This window comes from Toxotes jaculatrix, chromosome 4, assembly GCF_017976425.1.
Source record: "Toxotes jaculatrix isolate fToxJac2 chromosome 4, fToxJac2.pri, whole genome shotgun sequence".
Taxonomy (NCBI): domain Eukaryota; kingdom Metazoa; phylum Chordata; class Actinopteri; family Toxotidae; genus Toxotes; species Toxotes jaculatrix.
In genome coordinates this window covers 16,204,437-16,227,066 of record NC_054397.1, presented here as the reverse complement: position 1 = coordinate 16,227,066, position 22,630 = coordinate 16,204,437, and the positions used below count along the sequence as shown (strand labels likewise).

The 22,630-nt window shown below is 39.4% G+C and overlaps 3 protein-coding genes across 3 annotated transcripts; all 3 read left to right on the top strand.

The window, feature by feature from the left end:
- Positions 1-492: 492 nt before the first annotated feature.
- LOC121181325 (TBC1 domain family member 24-like) lies at positions 493-5,745 on the top strand. The gene is made up of 11 exons (XM_041037238.1): positions 493-744; positions 957-1,171; positions 1,302-1,563; positions 1,745-1,858; positions 2,201-2,617; positions 2,748-2,987; positions 3,173-3,328; positions 3,965-4,028; positions 4,181-4,279; positions 4,403-4,712; positions 4,825-5,745. The coding sequence occupies exons 1-11, from the start codon at positions 539-541 to the stop codon at positions 4,998-5,000; spliced, it is 2,259 nt and encodes a 752-aa protein (XP_040893172.1). The 5' UTR covers positions 493-538; the 3' UTR covers positions 5,001-5,745.
- A 207-nt stretch (positions 5,746-5,952) lies between these two features.
- LOC121180091 (zinc finger protein OZF-like) lies at positions 5,953-14,050 on the top strand. Its single transcript, XM_041035226.1, has 5 exons — positions 5,953-6,086; positions 7,540-7,597; positions 7,751-9,004; positions 10,579-10,581; positions 14,033-14,050. Exons 2-3 carry the CDS (start codon positions 7,549-7,551, stop codon positions 8,869-8,871), a joined length of 1,170 nt encoding a protein of 389 aa, XP_040891160.1. The 5' UTR covers positions 5,953-6,086; positions 7,540-7,548; the 3' UTR covers positions 8,872-9,004; positions 10,579-10,581; positions 14,033-14,050.
- Positions 10,476-21,651, top strand: cfap52 (cilia and flagella associated protein 52). Its single transcript, XM_041035225.1, has 14 exons — positions 10,476-10,597; positions 11,200-11,399; positions 11,591-11,727; positions 11,841-11,969; positions 12,194-12,293; positions 12,482-12,598; positions 12,814-12,914; positions 13,128-13,298; positions 14,215-14,363; positions 14,601-14,746; positions 15,512-15,663; positions 17,119-17,221; positions 20,577-20,688; positions 21,130-21,651. The coding sequence occupies exons 1-14, from the start codon at positions 10,537-10,539 to the stop codon at positions 21,312-21,314; spliced, it is 1,863 nt and encodes a 620-aa protein (XP_040891159.1). The 5' UTR covers positions 10,476-10,536; the 3' UTR covers positions 21,315-21,651.
- The last annotated feature ends 979 nt before the right edge of the window (positions 21,652-22,630 follow it).

Sequence of the window (22,630 nt, the reverse complement as noted above, 5' to 3'; positions counted from 1 at the left end):
CTCTTTCTGATGACCTTATTCTGGTCAATTAATGTTTTGATAGATTTCCCTGTAAAAATAAATAAATAAACAAACAAACATTTAGATATTAAGCAAATTCTTAGTTGCAGTAGCAATGAAGAGCCTGTTGTGGAGAGTGAATGGATGTATGTAACATAAAAGTAACAGTTGCGCACATTGAAGTGAGTGGGGTCACTTGAAGGACACTTGGTTAAATCATGTGTTTTAAAAAAGTGTCTTTGTTTTGTCATGTGATCTGGAAATTTTTATTCCTTGTATTTTGGTTCTGGTTATAGTGGCATTGTGAATACTGAAACTGCTTACTTTCTTCTCAGAATGAGACACTGTGTGTTGCATGAAAGTTAAAACAGGAAAATCAGTGGAACTTTTCACTTTCAGTGACTGAAATCACCACAAACAAACCGTGCTTGGCCACAGCCCACAAGCTTATATAAAGCCCTGATTCTCACAATGTGTGCTTAGTAACAGGACACACATTACCTTCTAATTTGCATCTCTTCTGAGAATAAGACTGGACATGATTCATGTTTCAAGAACGCCAGAGTTCTCCAATTGTGGAAACATGAATTCGATCTCAGTCTACACATCCTCTGACCAAGAACGGGACTCTATGGTAGGAGGCAGAAGGAGGCCAAGGTCTCACTCCTACTATAGCCCAGAGGACAAAAAGGACTATGGTGTGCAGACACAGACAGACAAAACCTGTCTGAGACCTCGCTCCAGGTATGTTTTTACATTTTTTAAAATCTAGATTATGTTAGTGATCAGAGCAGGGAGCAACAGGCATGTTTACTTGTGTTTATGTGGCTTTGTGTTTTAATGTTGTGGCTAAAATGTACTACAGACAGACCGTGGCCAACATAAAAAAAGACAAAAAAAAAAGAAGAAGCATTCTTATTGAGTGCATAATTAACACTGAATCAACTGCTCCCCAGGTCCTTTTACAGTTATGAGACATCAGAGCGTTTCTCCGACTATGACATGGGAAACTTTGACAGGTCCAGTCCACTGAGGCAGAGAGCAACTTCCCTACACCGGCTTCAAGGGACCAAAAAGGAGAATAAAGAGGGGGATGGGGCTGGTGTTCGAGTCACCTCTAAGAAGTCCAAGTCTAAACCAAACAAGCATTCTCCCTCTAGAGAACTTAATGGTACTGAAATAATGTCTTAAAATGGCATGTAGCATCTACTCCCAAACTGGGCATAATTTTTGAAAACTGGAGTCTATTTACACTGTGTAGGAAAATAAAAATGAAAGGTATGTGTACATGTTTTTCTTAGGCAGTAAAGGAAATCTCAAGTCAGTGTCCATGATGACCATCTCTGAGTCAGACAACTGGGAGATTTGCTCCAGCTCAGGAATGAAGTACGGACAGTTTGTGGACTGGGAGAGGATTGATCCTGAAGCTGCAAATAGATACCAGCAGATCCTGAAGAGTGAGCACCAGCAGCTGAAAACCATGGGTAGAGAAGGATTCTGGGCCATGCCGCACACACTGAGAGCCAAAGCTTACTATCACATCATCCACAACATGGATTCCAGGTTCAGTCAGTCACCTTGAATATCATAAATGCAAAATCTTAATAAATGTATTTTCTGTCATGAACACAATCATATAAGCATTTAGGGGAACTGAGATGACCATTGCAAAATCATGGTGTACATTTCAATTTAAACCCACTTAGCCAAACGATCTGAATGTGGATTGATGGGCTGTCTGCAGGTCTGTCACTTCAGACAGAGATGTCTTCTATGAACTGGCCAAGAAGCTCTTTGGAGAACAGAAAATCAGCTCTCAACCAGTCCCAGAGTACATGGAGGCAGGAGAAATACCCAGGTACTGTTATGGGGTAATATTGGTTTATGTATTGAAGACATATTGCTATTCTACATGCATGTAAAAATTAAAAGCATACTGTACATAGTAACTGTTTCTTAAAAACATTTTCAATGTATATGAGAAAATATTAAAAATAATAAACCCAGGAACTTTAAAGTAAGCACATTTATTTGGTTAGTTTTTACATTCGTTAGTGAGAAAGTTGCTGTATTCCCAACTTTTAACAGTGATCAGACATGTGTACTTTTAGATTAAAAGTCTCAACAAGTGGAGCTTTAAAAATAGAAAATGTATTATTACTGTGCATACACTTACTGGGCTTGCTCATCTCTTATCCAGATACTGTCTCAACAAAGCCGGACTGAACTCTGTTAAAAAGATCCTACTTTGCCTTGGAAAATCCTTTCCAGAAATGAACTTTTGCCCCATCCTGCCTGCCTTAGTCTCCCTCATCCTCCACTTCAGCCAGGACGAAGCTGAGTGTTTCCACAGTGTGTCCCGACTTATCTGCTACAATGACCCCAACAAGCGTTACATCGACCAGACCTTTCTAACCTACCGCGCTTCCTGTATGACCTTTGGAGACCTTGCTAATCGGTGTTGCAGAGGAATCCGTAAGCTTATTGCCAGCTCCCACCAAAACCTCTTTGAGTTTTACTCTGACTGGATCATGTGGATCTTTGCTGACCTGCCGTTCACATATGCCATCAGAGTGCTGGATGTCTACCTATTGGAGGGCTACAAGGTCCTCTACAGGTTTGCTGCTGCCATATTTTCACTCATAATCAAAATCCTTAAATCTGAATATGTGATTTCTCATTACTTCTGAAACCTTTGCAGAAGGAGAAACAATATGATAAAAGTATCTCACAATCATTCTTTGAAGGGTGGCACTGGCTTTGCTCAGTCTCTACAAAGTATCTGTGTCATCGCGAGTGGCAGATGTGGAAGACTTCAGAACCGATATGAAAAGGTTTGTGCAGAATGTATCTCGCCACTGCACAGCTGAGAAGCTTCTGGAGAGGGCCTTCATGATTCCAATGGCCACACGGAGAGAGCTCAACCTCCTGTTCAATGCCAATAAGGACTCTCTCATGCAAAAAGGTGTCAGCACCCACCAGAAGAGGTGGGTTAATAATACAGAAATTGATGATGATGAAATAGAAGATGAAGGATCTTCAAAATACAATTTTTTTTTGAGGAATGGCACATTTGTGAAAATACACTAGCTATGTGTAATTTAAAATGTTCATATTTATCTAATTTGTAGCCCATTTTTACATATTACTGCTGTTTTTAATGTTCCTAAAGGCAGTCAGTCGAGACAGTGGACTTTACCAACTTCAGCTCCAGTGTTGTGACAGGGACTGAGATGAGAGTTGTCTGGGCCTGGATACCTGAGCGCTTTGCCCTTTTCAGTCCCATTAGGCTGTTTAGTACAGCTGAACACGGAAGAAGTCTTGCTTCGTAAGTTACCTTTGTTCAATGCTCTAATCCCACTGAGAAACCACCTATGACGCCAAGAGATAATGTTACTTTACAGACATGGATTATGAACCTGAAATGCCTCTTCCACATATCAAAACCTTTAAATTCTGTCTGTTTATACCAGCATAATTAAATGAGGCTGGGTCATTATGGATCAATAACTGGAGAACACCATGCGCCAGCAGTGAAAAGTCTAGTTATGCAACAGAAAGAGACAGTGTGTTTTCACTATCAACATGTTTGCTTTGAGTGTGAATGTCAAATGACTTACAGTTCAGTGGGGGACAAATGTTGTTTATGTGCTAAATCACCTCAAGTTGAAACTAAAAATTCCTAAGTGAGCCATCTTTATTTAGTGACACATGGATTTAAAAAAAAAAAATCCAACACTCCATATAGAAAATTTGACATGGAAAGATATATTAACAGTGTAAGTTGTGAACTTGTCTTGAATTTGAACCTTTCAGCTCCTTGTAACAACACACAAAATGTTCTCTTCAAATAATACACAGTCAAGATAGGCTGTGTCAATAGTATAATTGTTTACAAGCCAGGTTTATTTATCAATGACACTGCAGTTTCAGCACATGGGTATGTTTTTGTTCTCTCATATAGATTCTATTCACATGTGGAGGGTCACGAACCAGCGGTCTTGGTGATCAAAACTGTGGATGAAGAGGTAACATAATAAATATTGAGAGACATCTGAAATCTTTGCTACATGTGCTTTTCCTTTTGGTTTAATCTTAGATTTGAATATAAGTTGAAACGCTAATAATGATGCTATTTATTTTTGTATGGTACTGAAATATTACATTTTTCATTTCTCAGGTCTTTGGTGCCTTCCTGTCAACAGATTTGACAGAAAGGAGAAAGCATTACTTTGACGGACTTGCATATTTTGGAACTGGGGAGTGTTTTGTTTTTACGGTGAGAAGTATTCCTGCAAGTCAGAGGATTTTTGTGTCAATTTCATAAAGTGTTTTCACTGTCATTCAGTGGAACTCTTAAACTGCAATCAGGCTCAAATAACAAGTGCAGTTACTCTTTCAGCTTCGTCCCAGCATGGAGCGCTACCAGCAGGCTATGGTCAGCATTATGACCAGAAGAGCTTCCCCTCAGCAGGTTCGAATCAGCAATGGTGCCTCCTCTCAGGTGTCCAATAGTGGCAGTTCCCCCATCATCTCCACCACAGCCAGCACTACTCTGACCTGTCCTGCTGGGACCCCCCAAGACCCCAGCTACCTGACGATCCCCTTCACTGCCCCATCAGAGGAACCCACAACTGCCAAAGAGCCAAAGAGACCCAAGGAACAAGAAGCCTCAATGTTCATAGCAGGCAATGACAGCCAGCTCATTATCGGTAAGTCAGCTGAATATATTATCAAAAAAGCAGAACAGATGGGCCTCTAAAAAACAGTTACCTCAGGTCAAAGGTGTGCATATGTAGTGCTGATGTATGTATCTTCTTTTAGGTGGTGACGGAGGGCATGCTCTCAGCCTACAGGAAGATCTAGAGGGAGGATACACAGAGTCTTGTGACACATTCAAGAGCAACCCACTCTGCAAGGGACATTTCAAGATCCAGTCCCTGGAAGTGTGGGGCATCCAGAACTCTATTTCCTTTTCTCACTGTTTTCCCTCTCAGTAAAGTAATGAGGGAGTAGCCGTGTAACGTTGCATCTTTTGATGAATATTGAAATCATTTTTCTTGATGCTGTTTCATTGGACTTTTTTAAAAATGTAAATTTCAAATATTTATTTTGTGAAACACATTTATGCACATATTGCGAAGCAACTGACTGAGATTTTACTTGAGTTGATGCCTACAGGTCAAGTCAATTTTGTATGAATAACTCAATATCATACTATGTATTACTCAACTTTACAAGCCTACATAAAAGATGGGTCCCATCTCAAGGAATCTCTCTAGAAACACAAGCCAAAAATGTGTAAGGAATGAAAGCAACTCCAGCAACTAACCTGTAGCCACACTGCAACAGTGGAAAAAGTGGAAATCTGCCTGATTTTCCCTCCGATGTAATCTTTGATTACAGGTATTTTGCCATGTAGACATAATCTGATGAAAAAAACATTACAATTACTGTACATACATATATATATTCTCCTACATGTCATTTCTTATTATTTTACAGTTTATCTGCATTTGATACAAACGTATACTCTTTAGTTTATGTAACTTATTATGAACATTATGTATAATGGGGCTAAAAGCAAATGTGTTTCAGACTGAAAAAATATTTTTTACTTAACTCTGAGTTAAAAATCCTGAAATTGTCAATACTTTATTACTACTATACTGTGCGAAAACCTCGCTGTATTCTTGTGCTGTTGGAAGTATTATGTTTCCTTGTAAATAAAAGAATTACTTGGGACATTTCTTCTCATTATTTTAAACAAGTGGAACAAGGCAGTCGTGTGTCGCAAAAAAAAAAAAAAAAAAAAAAAAAAAAAAGAAGAAGAAGAAGAAGAAGAAGAAGAAGAAGAAACTGAAATAAAAAAAAAATGAAATGGACAACAGCTTAAAATTGTAACTACCGAACTTACGTGGGGTATTTGAAGGTATCATGCAGGGGAGCGAGCATCAACCATACACAGCCACAGCTTGTTTAGCAAGCTGCTGCGACTAGCTATATTTAACTGTGAAGTGGGTTAAATTTAAAACGTTGCGGGGGAAAAGATGTGACGGTCTTTGCTTTAATGGATTATTAGAGAGGTAGGAGCCAAACGTATATGCCCTGCTGAATCTTAAACGTCTTAGGTAACTAACGCGACAGCGTTAGCTTCAGCTAAATTAGCTAATGTTACCTAGCTCTTTTTGTGTGCATTCATGTCCCAGATAAACACTCACTTGCCCTCTGTTTTAAAGCCTCTCGGGCGATTAAAAAAATGTTAACCACAGAGCGGCCGGGGTTTGTATGTCGTGAAATGGGGTCATGCTAACCTCAATTCAGTTTCAGCATAGTTGCACTACCTATGTGGAGGTGTCACATAAATCATACGCTCAAGTATTGTCGATTGAGAAACAGTTTCAGCTGTGATCATTATTTCGTCGCTTACCCCTTCTGCTGTTCAGATAAGGTACACGTTGCTGATGTGCAGATTGATCCCTTAAGAGTCAGCAGTTTAAATAGCTAGGATAAACAGGTGTTTGGTGCATAAAATTGATAGTGTCTGTCTCAGCAGGCAATTCTTCTACATAAACCCCCTACTATGGGTCTTTGTGACTGTATGATCCTCCTTAAGAGATGGTGGGTGTCTGTTAAAGAAGGCCACCCGTTGTCCAGAGGAATACCCTTGCAACCTCTCCTACCTGGTTTAACCTCCGGGTCATTAATCATTTATATAATTACCTTGACATTCTTCAGCTCAGGAACAGAAGACTTCCAGGTAGGCCTGGATGATAGCATGAGGGAATAGTGGGGTTGTTCTGCTTGATTTGCTCCTCTGTGGTGTCCTCAGTATCCAGCACACTACGTTTATGGTTGTCAGTTAGCAGTAAGAAGGAAAAAAACATGGTACAGTATAAATCTGGATATCAAGGCTACGTGTGAATGATAAAGAGCACTTCTTCAAACAAACTACTGAACCCAGATTTACAATACAAGCTTTGGTATAATGGGATCTGGTTGAAATCATCTTTACCACAGTTATTTCTCTTTGTTTCATTGAATTATCATAATGTATATTATACGTGAACATCATGACACAACTCTTTTGCATGGCTACTATACAGTAACAATAAGATATCACTAATAACTTGACCAGGTGAATATATTGGCTGATATCAGGGTATTGCAAATATCTTTACTGGTGTACTGTATATGTCAGCCTATAAGTCACAAGACATGCCATTACAGAAATGCCAAACTAGGTTTGAGGTAATTTAGAAATGGCAGAAACTGACAAGTTGATTTTGGTCACTAAAAACGATGGATCCACATCTGTATTGTTCATATTAAGTGTTTATGAAAAAAAAAACTTTTAGTCAATACATTGTTATACAATACATTGTTATTGTACATCAGTATCAGCCTAAGAATTCTAGCATTGCTCAGGCTATATTATACATATCTGAGGAGACCAACACTGAATCACTACTTTACAATACTGATAGAATTTTTCCTATTTTCTCTGTTTGTGTTTTTCTTTGTGTTGTATATAAATAGGCTGCAGTCATGGGCCCAGACACTACATCTGTCCCTAAAACAGAATCTTCAGAGGAAAGTAAGTGTTGATGTTTTGTATTTTGTATTTTGTATTTTCATTTTTTTTCATTTTTTTTTTCTCAGTCAACACTACAATTAACAAAGCTGTCAGAGCAGTCAGTTCATTGAGGAAAGCATTCAGAGGAGATTCTTTGATGTGATTGTTCCTCAGGTCCTGGAGAAGTCATTGTGAAGGTAATCTCAGAATCAGATTCCACTGATGCTTCAGCTGCCACTGAGCCAGAGGAGTCCAAACAGCTAGAAAGCAACACACCAGACAAGTGTTACCCTTGCTCCATCTGTGGAAAGGTATTTGACAGACCGTCTAAGCTAGAGAGGCACAGACCTGTGCATACAAGGAAGCCCAAGACACTTCATCAGTGTCAGCATTGTGATAAGAGTTTCACGCAACAAGAAAAGCTGATCCGACACCAGAATTGTCACAATAGGACTAACAAGCACCCCTGTCCTGACTGTGGAAAAGTGTTCAACAGGCCTTCAAAGTTAGAGAGACATAAGCGCACACACTCAAAGAAACCGAAGGTGCCTCATCAGTGTTCATACTGTATGAAGACGTTCAGCAAACTTAACAAACTTGTCCGTCACAAGCGAATGCACACTGGGGAGAAGCCTTTCACCTGCTCTGTCTGTGGGAAGGGATTCTCAGAGTCAGGTCACTGCAAAGCACACGAAAAGACTCATGAAGAACAGCCAGAAAAACCTCATTGCTGCCCGGACTGTGGGATGTGTTTCTTCAAGGCCTCAGAGCTCCGTCGGCACTTCCGCTCCCACACAGGAGAGAAACCTTTCAGATGCACCTTGTGCGAGAGCTGCTTCTCCCGTTCAGAAGGGCTTAAAAGACACATGAGGAGCCACACAGGGGAAAGACCATACAAATGTATTATCTGCGGAAAAGGATTTTATTCTCGTCAGGATTTGAATATTCATGGCTTGACCCACTCAGGAGAGAAACCGCATCTTTGCCCAGTGTGTGGAAAAGGCTTCTCACAACTGGGAAACATGAAAGAACATGAACAAAATGTACATATAAAATCAGAGAAGTATATTTGCAACGAATGTGGAGCAACCTTCACACGGTACAAGTCACTGATAAAACATCAGCGGACACACACGGGAGAGAGACCCTATTTGTGCCTCACTTGTGGCCGCAGGTTTTCATGGAGCCATTCTCTAAGCAGACACCGGAGAACACACACGCACAGACAGATGTCTATGGACACAGCCAAAGACACATTAAATTTTGAAGGACCCACTGAGAATCCCAGCAGTTGAAGAGGGAAGTAAATCCTCATGGGAAGGAAGTTTCATCTTCAAGCAATTTTCCTGGAGCACAGTAAAGCTAAAATGTACTAATTTGTGGTGACTTGAGAACTGTTTTTGAAGCTTTGTAATCATTCACCTGGCCGTATATGAGAGTTTGGACTTGCCTTCAGATTGTATGGAAGAATAATATACAGTTTCATGGGATGCATTTTTGTTCCTTATTAACCTAAAAATTCTTTCACAACCAAAGTAGAGTTTCCCTACCTAAAGGCCTGAAACTCCTAGACAGTCTGTGTGACTGTATGATTAATGGAGATGCTGGACTATAGTCTAAAATAGACTAAAACTAAGTAAATGTCTGCTTTTCACAGTGATTAAATAATCTGAAGTAATCTGCTACCTCATTTTAAGACTACCATAGAAGGCACGGAAACAATATTTGTGCATGTTGAAGTCCATATCAACAGTGAGTTTCATACTGCAGTTCTTAAAACAACACTTTACTGTCTTTTTAATTTATTTTGTGATCCAGTTTCCCAAAAATAAACAATTCAGTGCCAAAAATAGACCATTTTATACTCATATATCAAATTATTATTTTTATTTTAATTAAACCTCCACAGAATGGTTAATGCTTAGCTGAATCTGAGCAGAAAAGTGTTCTTTGCAGGTATATTACATCGCACCACTAATGGGAAACACCTGTAAGACCACTGATTACAGTGTGCAAGAGTTTCAGGCCCTAAATTGTGAACAGTGGTCTGAATCGTAGTTCAGCAGCAGTTTTTCTCTGGTGTAATTTGTGTACAATTAAAATCAACATAAAACTTTGTCCATTTCAGATTTTTTGTTTTTATTCCAATGTGATTTTATATTGAGGTGTATAGCATATATAATGTATAGTTAATGTTATCCACAGATTTTCTTTGTGATACAATCTACAAATAGTAGCTTACTGTCAATCAACACATACACTGCATGTGTGCAGCAATGGGCACACTATCTCAAATACATATTCAAGTAATCTGTGCAAATGTATTTTTAGTTCTGCTGATAAAATTATGAATTGAACCTTGACCTATGAAAATCTCTCTGGAAAGTTTATTTCATAGAAAACACAACTACCTGTAAGCTGTTTTCATATAATACCTGTCACAAGGAGAGCATTTTTTAAATCATGTATAATCTCTTTTATTGTGTCCCAAACTATTCTGCTGTTTACTTTTTTTTTTTTAACTTTTCAGATTTATAATGTAAAATCAGGTTCTCAGATTAAATAGTGGATCAGTTTCCATGAGCAGTACAGACAGTAAAAATGTGTCTTAAGCATGTAGTTATTGTCTTTTATTTTATCCTCTAGCATCGCCTAAATAGCTATTTTCAATTTGCCGACGATATATCTACTATTTATCTTTTTTTATGTGCACCCTCAATATAAGAAATTACCGACAGCACGTGAAGGCAGCGGGGGCGTTTCACCGACCAATGACAGTGGCGAGTGGAACCCCAGCTGTTGCTAGGTAACGTTTGTTTGGCGTAGACGAGGAAAGTGCTATTTGAGAAAACAACGGTAGCATTTGTGGGCTTTTTTCTAGCAAAATTTACTTTTATTGAAGAAAGTAGGCCTTGTCTGAACATCTCATCAGAGAAAGAGATAATAGTTTGTTTTCAGCCATGGCTCTTGAAACACACGGCGTGCCTCAACTTGAACTGGAGGCTGTTATTGGTTTCAACGGTAGGTTTTCCTAGTTTTCGGTAAGTTACGGTTTAAGTTAATAGCTGTAGTTTGACCATAACTCAAACTTCAAGGAATACAGCCAGCTACATAGCGTGCTGAATTGTGTTCATGAAACGAATTATTTCAATTTTTGTGTGTAGTGCTAGATAGAGTGGGCTTGGAGATGTTTTAAATGTTCCAGCTGTGTTAACTTTGCTATCTTAAGCTATAGAAAGGCGCTAGCAGCGGTGTCCAAACTGTTCCACAAAGGACCGTGTGGCTGCAGGTTGTTTTTTCCAACCAATGAAGAGCACACAGTTTGACCAATCAACTGTCTGAAGACTGAGATCAGTTGATTAAATGAGTCAAGTCTGGTGTGCTGGCGGTTGGTTGGAACAAAAACCTGCAGCCACACGGCCCTTTGTGGAACAGTTTGGACACCTTTGCCCTAAGGTGTACTTGGTTGGATTACCTTTTTAACTGGGTTATTCTGACTGGTCTGTTCATCCACCTTTTAAAACAAAAGACTATCCAGCATGATTGTAAACAGTTTATCTTTGTGCTTTTCTGTATTAAAACTTGTTAGATCTCATGATACATGCTACACTTTGTTTCACCAGGGCATGTGTCTTCTGGCTTGAGAGTCCACCCAGATGGAGAGCACCTCATCTATCCTCTAGGATGCACAGTCATTCTGAAGAGAATCAAAGATGGCAAGCAGGAGTTCCTACATGGGCACACAAACAATGTATCTTGTATTTCAGTGTCCAAAAGTGGTACATATATTGCCTCTGGACAGGTCAACTTCATGGGCTTTAAGGTAGCATTAGTTAAGATACATTTTCCATATGTAAAGTTTCTGTTATAGGTCAGGTTAAATCAACAATCAACAAAATCCCTGTTAACATAAATAACCTGTTTATAAGATACAGACATCCATTTAAAGTAAGGGATAGCAAAACCAATGTGTATTACGTAACATTTTGAATAAATATGTACATACTTTCCCAGGCTGCGGTAATTATCTGGGACTATGCACAGCGAACAGTCTATGCCCAGCTGCTGCTCCACAAGGCTAAGGTAGAGGCACTGGCCTTCTCTCCAAATGACAAGTACCTGGTATCTCTTGGGGGTCAGGATGATGGCAGGTAAACATCAAGTTTGTTTTTTTTGCAGTCTAGAGTATGTTGTTCTTGAATTCAGAAGGAAACATACATTATTTAAATCCACTCACCTGTACATTCTATTTATTGGTTTTCAGCCTTGTTGTGTGGAATATTGAGACCAAGCAGGCCATCTGTGGGAGCCTAGCTTCAGCTCACAGTGCTGGTCACTCCCTCACTGTGCAGTACTCGAATACAGATGATAACGTCTTTGTTTCTGCCGGGAGGTGAGTGTGTGGTGTCAGCCTTGTGCAACCTATGAGCACAGATTTTACATTATTCAAATGATTTATCAACAAATCTTAATTTACCTGGTAACAAAATTGCAAAGACATGTAATTAATGTATTTGTATTTATTATTATTGTGTCACTGTCGTGTTCAGTGTAGTTAATTTGGCATTCTTATTGTTCTCATAAAGTATTTTAATATCATTTGACTTTTTTGGGCAGTGGAGTATTGCGGGTCTGGGAGCTGGACCTCCTCAACAGGAAGATCAGGCCCACAGAGTGTCAGACAGGAAAGCTGAAGAGGATTGTGAAATGTATAGAGGTGCAAGGCCTTTCATTCACACCAGCTTTTTTACCTAGAGCATTTAACTAGTTTCTCATTTTGAGGTTCATCTGAGTTTTGCTAAATGGCTATTGTATACAGCTAGTTTATGAACATTTTACACAGATTGATAAATTTTGAAAAAAAAAAAAAATAGATATGACTAGATTGAATTGTTTATTACACAGATCCAAGAGGATGATCAGTTCATTTTCTGTGGAACCACCAGTGGAGACATAATGAAAATCAACCTGAAGACGGGGCTTCTGAGTGACTGTGGTCCAGTAAAAACCAAATACAGCCTGGTAGGTCAGCCTAATCAGGTTAATTTCAGATAGTAAAGTCCCCTGCTGTCTATATAGAGCTGACTGAATCAGATTCCTGGTGGAATGCTCCTCCTCACCAGATCTTTGGAGATAGATGGTTCAACTTGTATAAAAGAACTAGGAATTTGAAAAGTGATATATTTCTGTGTACATCATACATCTTAAAACTCAGCGCTCTTGCCTTTTCTGTGCAGGGTGTCAATACTCTAAGGATACTGAAGTCTGGAGAGCTGCTTGTAGGTTCTGGGTCTGGTACATTCACTCTGTGTTCCAGGACTAACTTCAAAATTCTCAAGTGAGTCCTACAACTGTATCATTTGTATAATCCCCATAAAAAAAATTCAATTTGGTAGTAATACTGAGGTTTGTACGTAGTTCACCACTTCTTTTCACTCTTTTTTGTGCATGAGAACAAATTTCCAGGGTACCAATGAATGTAAACAGCTCTACCATGATTCATTTGCACTGACCGTTCTCTACTCCTGTTTTTCTCTTTTCACACATTTAGAGAAGTCCAGCTGGAAAAGGGGGTGACTTCCATTGCCATTAGAGGAGAGGGCCAGCAGTTTTTTGTTGGGACAGAGGCTGCTCAAATATACTGCTTCAATTATGTGGACTTCAAAGCTGAACTCATATCCACCAGCCACAATAGCGCTGTCAAGGATGTAGCCATTTCTTTGTAAGTGGGAGAAGCACAGTTCGGGGAGAAAGAGTCAAAGTCATCAGCCACTGCTGACAGAACATTTACCATCTGTTGATTTTTTTTAAATGATTTGGATCAAGGTCCTACTAGAGAGAGTAGAACTGTAAATGGCCTTGTGTCAGCTTTAAATTTGGCAAGAAATATTCATCAATTCTAAATTGATTGAAATTAAGAGAACTGAAACTCAATCATGCTGTAAAGGAAAGGCCTAGAGGCTGAAAAGATACAGGTATTTATTCACTGTTTAAAATCTGTTTTGTTTAGACTGCATTTTGGAGATTAATATTCAGTTGAAATCATCTCTTGCGTAATGCCCAGCAAACTGTATTGGACAAGCTGCCACTTTCGATGTGTATAGGACTGTTTGGAGTTGTATGGGCATGTGTTGTCCGATTCATCATTTTGATCACATTTGTCCAACAAACACATCAGTACTTTTCCAGTTTGACATGAGGCTATAGTGGTACATGCTAACAAGTGCTACTTTCCTTCATTTGGATTGCCTCAAATTTAGATTTAGACAGAGGAAGACCTGGTTCTATATTTCAATACCAACATTTACATTACATTAACAACAAGTCAGTCATCATATTGTAATGCCATGTTTGCTCATTCAGTTTTTCTGCAATAACTTCAGTACCACATTGTGCTCACTAGAGGGTGACATATGAATGCCTCATCCATGCCACTCCATGATAAGCTTAGAGAAGCACTATTAGTTTAAGGTATATTATAAATAGAGTTGGGTATCTTATTGAATCCAACTTCATAATGTCAATAATTATATGGACACTTGACTTCCATTGACTATATTAGCTTTATTTTATAAAAGGTGGTTATCTTGGCGGTCACTTAACTATAATTCTGTATCTCTTTTTGGTTTTTCTTCTAGTGGAACCTCTGAATTATTTGCAACCTGCTCTGAGGAGGACATTAGGTTGTGGCACATAAGCAAACCAAAAGAGCTGCTGCGCATAACCGTACCCAACATGACATGCAATTCTCTGGACTTCATGGCTGATGGACATAGCATCATCAGTGGTGGGAATCAGGGAGAGACATCTGCGAACTTTAGAGCTCCAGGAAATATTCAGTTTTTGTTTCTTAGTGTGAGCTGTAGTTCAGCCCACAATTATATTTTTTCCTTAGTTGCTATAGGGCATGAACCAGCAACACATTTTCTTACCCCACTTGTCCTAAAATGATAATTTTACCTTCTGAATCAAATAAACCTTCTTGATAGCAGACTGTTTTTGACTTGATTTCTCTGTCTTCCAGCATGGAATGATGGTGAGATTCGTGTGTTTGCCCCGGAAAGCGGTCGGCTCATGCTCATCATTCACAACGCACACAGAATGGGTGTGACAGCCATCGCTGGCACCAGGGACTGCAAGAGGATCGTCAGTGGTGGGGGAGAGGGACAGGTTAGTGGACGAGACAGTGATACACCTCAAACTTAGAACTGTTTAAAATTGTATAGTGTTCAGTGTCCTCTTCAAGTAAAAACACACAGGAACACATTGAAATTCTCCACAATACCATAATAATATTACATTTTAGAATTGCAGCACCTGCTAGTTCCTCCAAAATGTCAGCAAATGTCTGCTTGCAGTCACCATGTGTAGTGAACAGTTGGTTACACAAATCACTATATTCTGGATATAGTGATTTCTTTTCTTTCTTTTTTTTAAGAAGCCATATGTTTAAAAATTGACTGAATATTCTTTTGAGTTTTTTAATAAGTAAGCTAATCTTGTTACCCAGTTTGTCTGTTTCATAACTAGATCAAATTGATCAAAGAAAGAAAAATATCCTGCTTTGTTATTTATAAATGTCTAATTTTGTTACATCCCTCTCACAGCTGCGTCTAGACGTTTCTGAAGGAGCTGCGAAATGCAAATGGTCACAGGATTTAACCCATTGTAATTCCATGCAACAGATATAAGACGAGACTGTACACACTACATAACACATTTTAACGTGTCTTTAAGCACTGTGGCGTACAGTACAACTGCAGTTTGACAGATTTAAAACAAGAAAGAAGACATACTGTGGAAGATCCTTTTCCTATAAATATTTATCCTATTCACAGTGCAATTACAGTACAAATCACTGAAAGACAAAAGAGTATTCTCATGTAAAAAAAGGACATCCTGTGAGGCTGAATGACTCGGCTTCACCTGTTGTAGGTGCGTGTGTGGGAGCTCCAGCCACGTGGCCATCGGCTGCTGGAGACCATGAAAGAGCAAAAAGCCACTGTCACTTGTATCAAAATCAAGAGTGACGACAAAGAGTGTGTCAGCGCCAGCTCTGATGGCGCCTGCATCATCTGGGACATAGTGTGAGTAGCCTTTCTGCATCTCTCATTCATTTTAGTGGTCATATGAAATACCATGCAACCCTGGAAAGCCAAAGCGATTTCCACTAGCTCAAAATTGCAATTCATTAATTAAACCTTAATTCAACCCACAACCTCAAAGTGGATGAATCCTAAATTTGATTGTTCTTACACTCAGCTGGGTCTATTTTGCTGAGAACATGTGAACTGAAAGACAAATTATTGGACTTAAAATATAATATTACAACAAATATAATAGCAAAATAATCACATTATCCAGTAGAAAAATACTGTACATAATAGATAATAATAGACATAGTCACCAGAAAGAAAATGATAGTGGAAAATAGAGAGTGCCGCCTCAAGCTCTGTGTTGTAATGAGAGAGAAACGCTGAAGCTGTCCATTGGTGTCTGGCTGGTACAGTAGGAATAAAAAGAAATCCAGTGCATTCTTTATAAAGAAAGCTTAAAATCCCTTAATCCAGTGGGGTTCTTCTGTGAGGAGAATAAAACCTTTAAAAACTCTTTTCACTGTCTATCCTCTTCAATGAACAAGTCTGCGGATTAAAGAGTAGCATGGGTTTGCTGTTTTTTTTGGTATGATTACTAACAAGCCGATGCTGAAAAGAATATTAGACAGACAAGAGCCTAAATGAATCTAGATTGGCACCCTTTCTATCCAGACACACAATCATTTTTTGTGTCAACAGAGGAAATTGTGCATATTCGCTTAGATATATACAGATCCAACTGTGTCACTTCAGTTTTGAAAAAAGAAGATCACGCACACTGTTTCTGCTTAGCATCACAATTTATTGATCATACTAATGTTTCGGTCCCTCTGGACCTTCGTCAGGAGTATTTTTACACAATCACGTAGATAATGCTCAAGCCATCTTGTGTTCACAGGTGTGGGACAATCATTCACCTGTGGGAGTGTCTTTCAGTGATTAATGGTGGCAGGTTTTGTAAATAATCGTGTAAATAGATGTACTTATGATTGGGATGACTCGTTTGTTCATATATACTTTTTCCTTTTCCATTTTTCTCATTTTCCATTGAGGTCTAAATGAAATATAGACCTAAATGTTTATAGTTAATCACTGAGAGACACTCCCCCGGGAAAATAACTGTCCCACACCTGTGCACACAAGAGGGACAGGTCATTGTTCTAAGAATTGTGTAAAAATAGTCTTGATGAAGATCCAGAGGGATTGAAAAGTTAGTGTGATCAATCAATTGAGATGCTGAGCAGGAGCTGTGTGCGAGCTCTTCTTTTTTCAAGACTGATAGACTGATGTGAGTGCACAACAGTTTTTCTTTTTTTTAACTACACAGATTGGCCTGTGAGACAAAAAAAACCCATCATGGAGTGAGAACACCTCCAGGACATATGATTCCCTCTTCTCTCATTTCTTTTATCTCATCTTGTGGCTCTTCTGCATCTTCTCCTGCAGGAGATTTGTGAGTCTTCAAATGGTGATTGCCAACACACTCTTCAGGACAGTGTGTTACCACCCAGAGGCATACCAGATCATTACCAGCGGCACTGACAGAAAGGTGTGTTTTGGGACTGCAAATACTGAATTGATTTATTTAAGGCAATGTATTGTATATCCCAGCCCGTATATCCCATTACTGTGGTCTCAGAAATCTGCCAGTGTACCTTGAGATTTGTCTTGGTTGGTTTTATGCACTGACATGTAAGAGTTGGTTATCACATAATTCCCTCAGACTCATAACTCAGCATGCCATGCCTCACAGGAAAAATATGTAGTGATTGTAATGATTGAAAGTCCCTGTGGGTGCAAAGAGATTGACACTCAACAGTCATAATCTAGATATCTCATTATGCTGTTATTGTTGTTATAATCTCCACTCAGTGAGCGTGAGTGCAAAGCCTGTCGCTCTGGTAAGATCAGCACAGAGGAGCACAGTGAAGACTTGCACAATCACACACACTTGTGTGTCCGTAGATTAGTTTGAAAAGCTTGTAATTTGTTTTTCAGCTCAACATAATTAAGCCATTGTGTTGGCTGCTAGTCGCTGTGACAAAAACACTCAGCCCTTTAAGTCTGTTATTTTGTGAGTAATTGTGATTAACCCAGCACCACTTATTTACATAAGGTCAGAAGTTCACAGTGGCAGAGTGAAATGCTTGTTTCCTTGGTTGTTCGCTTCATCCACACCCATTGAACCCAGCCACACACTAGACCCATATTGTTGCCTCCCCTGCGTGCTGAGAGGTGAGAACAAGTTGTGCTGATTAACGCAGCACTGTGGATGTGCTGAGTGAGCGGAAGGAGGGATTCATGGAAGGGGAGAGAGGAGAGTGATAGAGGGGAGTGCTGTGGTGTTCGTGCCTTCCTGCGGATGTGCCTGTGCCACCCAAGTGCCAGCCAGATCCACCATCTGCTCATCCCAGGACACAGGCGCTCTGTCTGGGAGAACAAATACCAATGCTGTCTCTCTGTCCTCTGCTTACTCCAACCCTTCATCACATCCCAGCATGTCTCTGTGAGTAAATTCACAGTGAGTAAAACCAACAGAGCTGACAGAAAGAGTAAAGAGAAAAAAATAGGCAAGGAGAGTGGAGGGTCAGGGAGAGGTTGTGTTAATGAGATTGAATTTGTGAAAGATGATGATTGTTGATTATGCATGTTAAGATGGTGCGCAGAGTAGAGACAGTATGGTGCTGACTCTCTCCCCATTTTTAAGGTATGTTTTTTCAGAAGGTCAGGAATGATTCGTTTTCCAGTCTGCATTTGATTTGCTTCAGGAGAATGTAGCCTTGATGGCTAACTAAGTTAAAATGTAAAATTGTACTCTTGCTTCGATAACTGTGATAACCGTTAACTCTGTGTGGCTCATCTTGAGTGCATATTTAAAGCATCCATTTGCATAAGGTCTTAATTATGTAGTTTCTCTAGCTGAGGCAACTGCACTCTCAGGTCTTTCCTGATTATAAGGTGAGCAGTACCAGCAGTAGGCCTGGCGTTTCAGACCTGCTCTTGCTTGCTGCCTGTAATTAATTTACTTGGTGGCCCAATATTGTGGCTGTGGGCCAGTTTCCCAGGCTGAGTTGGAGGGAACACAGATGGGCCAAGACAACTCACACAGGTGGGAGTTTCTAATAAGCTGCTGAAATGAGATGAGGAAGGAGGGAAAGGTCGGGACTGTGGCGAGGAGGGTGAGATGGAAGATGACATGGGGAAGAAAAAGGAGGGTTATAGTAACTTTTGTCATACTCGAATATACAAAATACTGGACACAAACATTATTTTGATTTCTCCTGCACAAAGCACAGCAAGCATGGCCATTTTTGGAGGCACTTCATTGTTTGCTGTTTGCTGAAAACATTGCTTAAATGGTGGTAAACACAGCACACACCTCGGCTGAATGAATTTGCGTAATCTGTACAGCTGCAAGCCTTGCATTCTGATTTGAGTTAAATGAGCAAGATTTAAAAATGATTGCAGAACTGTCTGTTTGGTGTTGTTAATGAACCATTTTCTTCTCTGCTGGTGGCTGTGTTTTCCTCACTTATCTCTTGCAAAGTTATTTTGTTGAAATACAGTATTAATATCAGCAACTTATTCCATCCGAATAAGCCAATCTGAGGCAGAAGAACACTGTAGACTCAAGCATCCCCCACAGAAACGTTCCTGTGACTTAAAAGGGCAGCTTATTGCTTTGAGAATCACTCTGCAGTTCTGAAACTATAAATAACTCTTTTTTTTATGGAGCCTTTTGTTCCTCTTTCATTTCAGAATAACCAAATGTATTTGATATGTCCGTGTGAGATTACATTTCTCCTATAATGCATTATAGGCATGGTCTTGTGCAGAGAAATGAAATCCTGTCTCAGAGGCCATTCTCATAAATGTTTGGCTTATTCCGAGCAGCTCTGTGTAACATGAACATTTCCTTTTACACATAGCCAACCTATGTAAAGCTGCATATGCTTTCATTCAGTTAAGTCAAATTGTAAACTTCTGACTACTGTTTATTGGCAGCAACATAGTCAGGTTATATATAAATTTGGTGTGTAGTGCTTTAAACACTTGATGGACTTTTTGCAGTCTCTTTAGCCTGTATTTTACTAACTTTGAAATGGCTCCTGGACTTTGAAACTCACATTGGGACTGACATCAGTGATAAGGTGTGCCACTAAATCTTCTACTGGAGACTCATTCATACGAGATGCCTCAGAAGACAGATTTTTAATGATCAGATCCATCTGTCCCCTCATTTACCTTGGCTTTTAAGATCTCATCAGCTTGGTCATATAAATAACAAGAAAGAACCCTTGTTGGTATGCGGTACTGTGATGTTTCTGCTGCCTGAGCTATAAATAACTTCAGCTAACAAGTCTTTTGTGAGACTTGATACTTTGGCAGCTGTTAAACCCTCGGGATGATTAAATCTCATTTAAATCAGCAAACATAGTTTCAGTAGTTTCTGTAGTGGTGTGTGACAGGTTGATAGACTCTAACCATAGACTGGCTCATGTCCCTACAGAGTAAGAATAAAAAGGCAGTAAAGGCCATAGTTTAAGTTTCTCATATTGCATATTACATTATGTGGATGATGATGTAATCACTTGCATCATCTGTATATTTGTCTATTAGTCCGTCCAACAACTGCATCACTCATCAATAGCAAATAATACTATACTTCAAACTGCAGCAAAGAGATCAAAAGGTATTGTATCATTTATGATGCATACGTTGTGATTTTTTTTCTCTCGTCGTACTTTATCACTTAGATTATATTCTTTGGCACAAAACATACACATACATGTTTGTGTCTCCCTTCCTCTTGGACACCGTGTCTTCCATAAACAATGCCGATGATGAGCGTCCAACACCTGCAGCTATGTTTCACAGTTTCTGCGTGTTAATGTCTTTCTCAGGTTGCCTACTGGGACGTGTATGAAGGCTCTGCCATCAGAGAACTGGAGGGCTCGCAGTCTGGGGCCATCAATGGCATGCACATCACGCAGGATGGCAAACACTTTGTGACAGGTATATACCACTACACATCTGCTGCTGGTTACATTGATCATTTTAGTGATTTTTTTTTCCTATCAATATAATTCAACCAAAAATGAATGAGGAATCTATAAAACCTCTTGGGTATGCGAGCATTCATTGTAAAGATAGTAATCATTTACACTTGCCCCAGGTTTGCTGACTATGTTCATATTCAGATGAAACACAACTGTCTAACTATAGTATCAGATAGTGTTTTTACTGAAAGAACTGTATCATTAAATGCTTTGATTTTTCTTGTTCTTGGTATTCCTGTGTTGTTTTCCATGAGGCTTTTTTTCAAACTCTCAAATACTGTTGTGTGTTTTCATCTCTTCAGTGTCTTTGTTTTCATCTTCTTGACTGACACTACAATGCAGGCTCTGCTCAAACTTCTCTCAGAGCACTGATACATTTTTCACCTTTTCACGCCAGGTGGAGATGACAAGCTGGTGAAGGTGTGGGACTACATGGAAGGTGTGGTAACCCACATGGGGATGGCTCACGGTGGCAGTATCACCAGCATCAAGATCTGCTCCAACAACCGCACCTTAGTCAGCACCAGCGCTGATGGAGCCATTCTCCGGTGGAGGTTCCCTCACCCTCCTTCTTCTTCTTAATGTGACACTCCTGGACACTAGAAGCAACAGAAATTTTTAACCCAATACCACTACTCTCATACTTAAATTTATTCAAAATTAAACCTCAGTCTTCGTCTACTCTGACAAATATTGACATTAGAGTTCAGTAATCTTACATTAACATTGCAGAATGTGTTTACACTCTGACCAAAGGAACTAAATGTAATTTGATTAAGCATCACTGACTGTATAGAATTATTTCATTTCTCTGCAGGGAAAGGACATCATAGATAGAAGTGTAAAGATTATACTTCCTGAGTAGTGTAGTCTCTTATCTGGTAATTCCCCACTGGAGCTGAATAGGTGGGCATTCAAACACTTGCATGAATAGAAAATTACACGTCAAGGCACAAGAAATTATACTTCACATCAAAGAGTCTGCATTATGCTTCTTTAGACTGTTTGAGAACAGAAGAATTAATGGCATACTACCTTTTTCTCAATGCTGATGAAACCGGAATATGTAAAAACAAGGCTGTATTATACAGTACATTAAATTCATACTTTACTCGGATATGATTCCTCTCTCTGCTACAGTAGAGGCAAAGAGGAGGCCCAGATTCTTGGCAGTTAAACACATGGCCACTGTCAGCTAATCTATCAACAGCGATTCCCTGAAGGATGCTGGTTAAAGAGGGAGGCAACGTGCAACAGAAAGCCTCAGACTGTCTCTGACCTGAACGTATTCTCCTCACTATTTTTCAAAACGGCTAAAAGAAATAACTAATAACTCACCCGGCTTCCCCAAAACAGCACAATAACATACAAGGATTAGAAACCAAGTAAGTAAAATAGGGCATCTCTGTCTTTGCCCTTTTCCACCCTCCTTATGAACAGAGGATAACTACAATGCAAGTGAAAAGAAAGAAACACATACTGTAAAGTCACAGTTTAACACACAGGATTTGTTTGTTATGATCGTGTATCATGTGTGCATGTTTCCTAACAATGCTGCAATAAGAGCATCAGGGAAATTATGGAAATATTGGATGGAGGCCTTACTATCTATTTCAATAAATCAGCACATCTGGCCCACTAAATCCAATCTTTAGTACTGGTGAGCTGTGAAATTAAGCTTCAGATGATTAGAATCTGAATATAGCACAAAAGATGCTGGATCCCTACTGAAAACCAGAACGGCACTCAACATATCTGACCCAAAGGTTCTTTAACATCCATTTCACTGTCTTTGTGGAGCTTTCAGGGTTTAGTAGCAGCATCATTAATGTGCATGGAGACAGTAGAAATGCTATTTATAGGATACATCTGTCTGTGAATGCTTACCTGTCATAGAT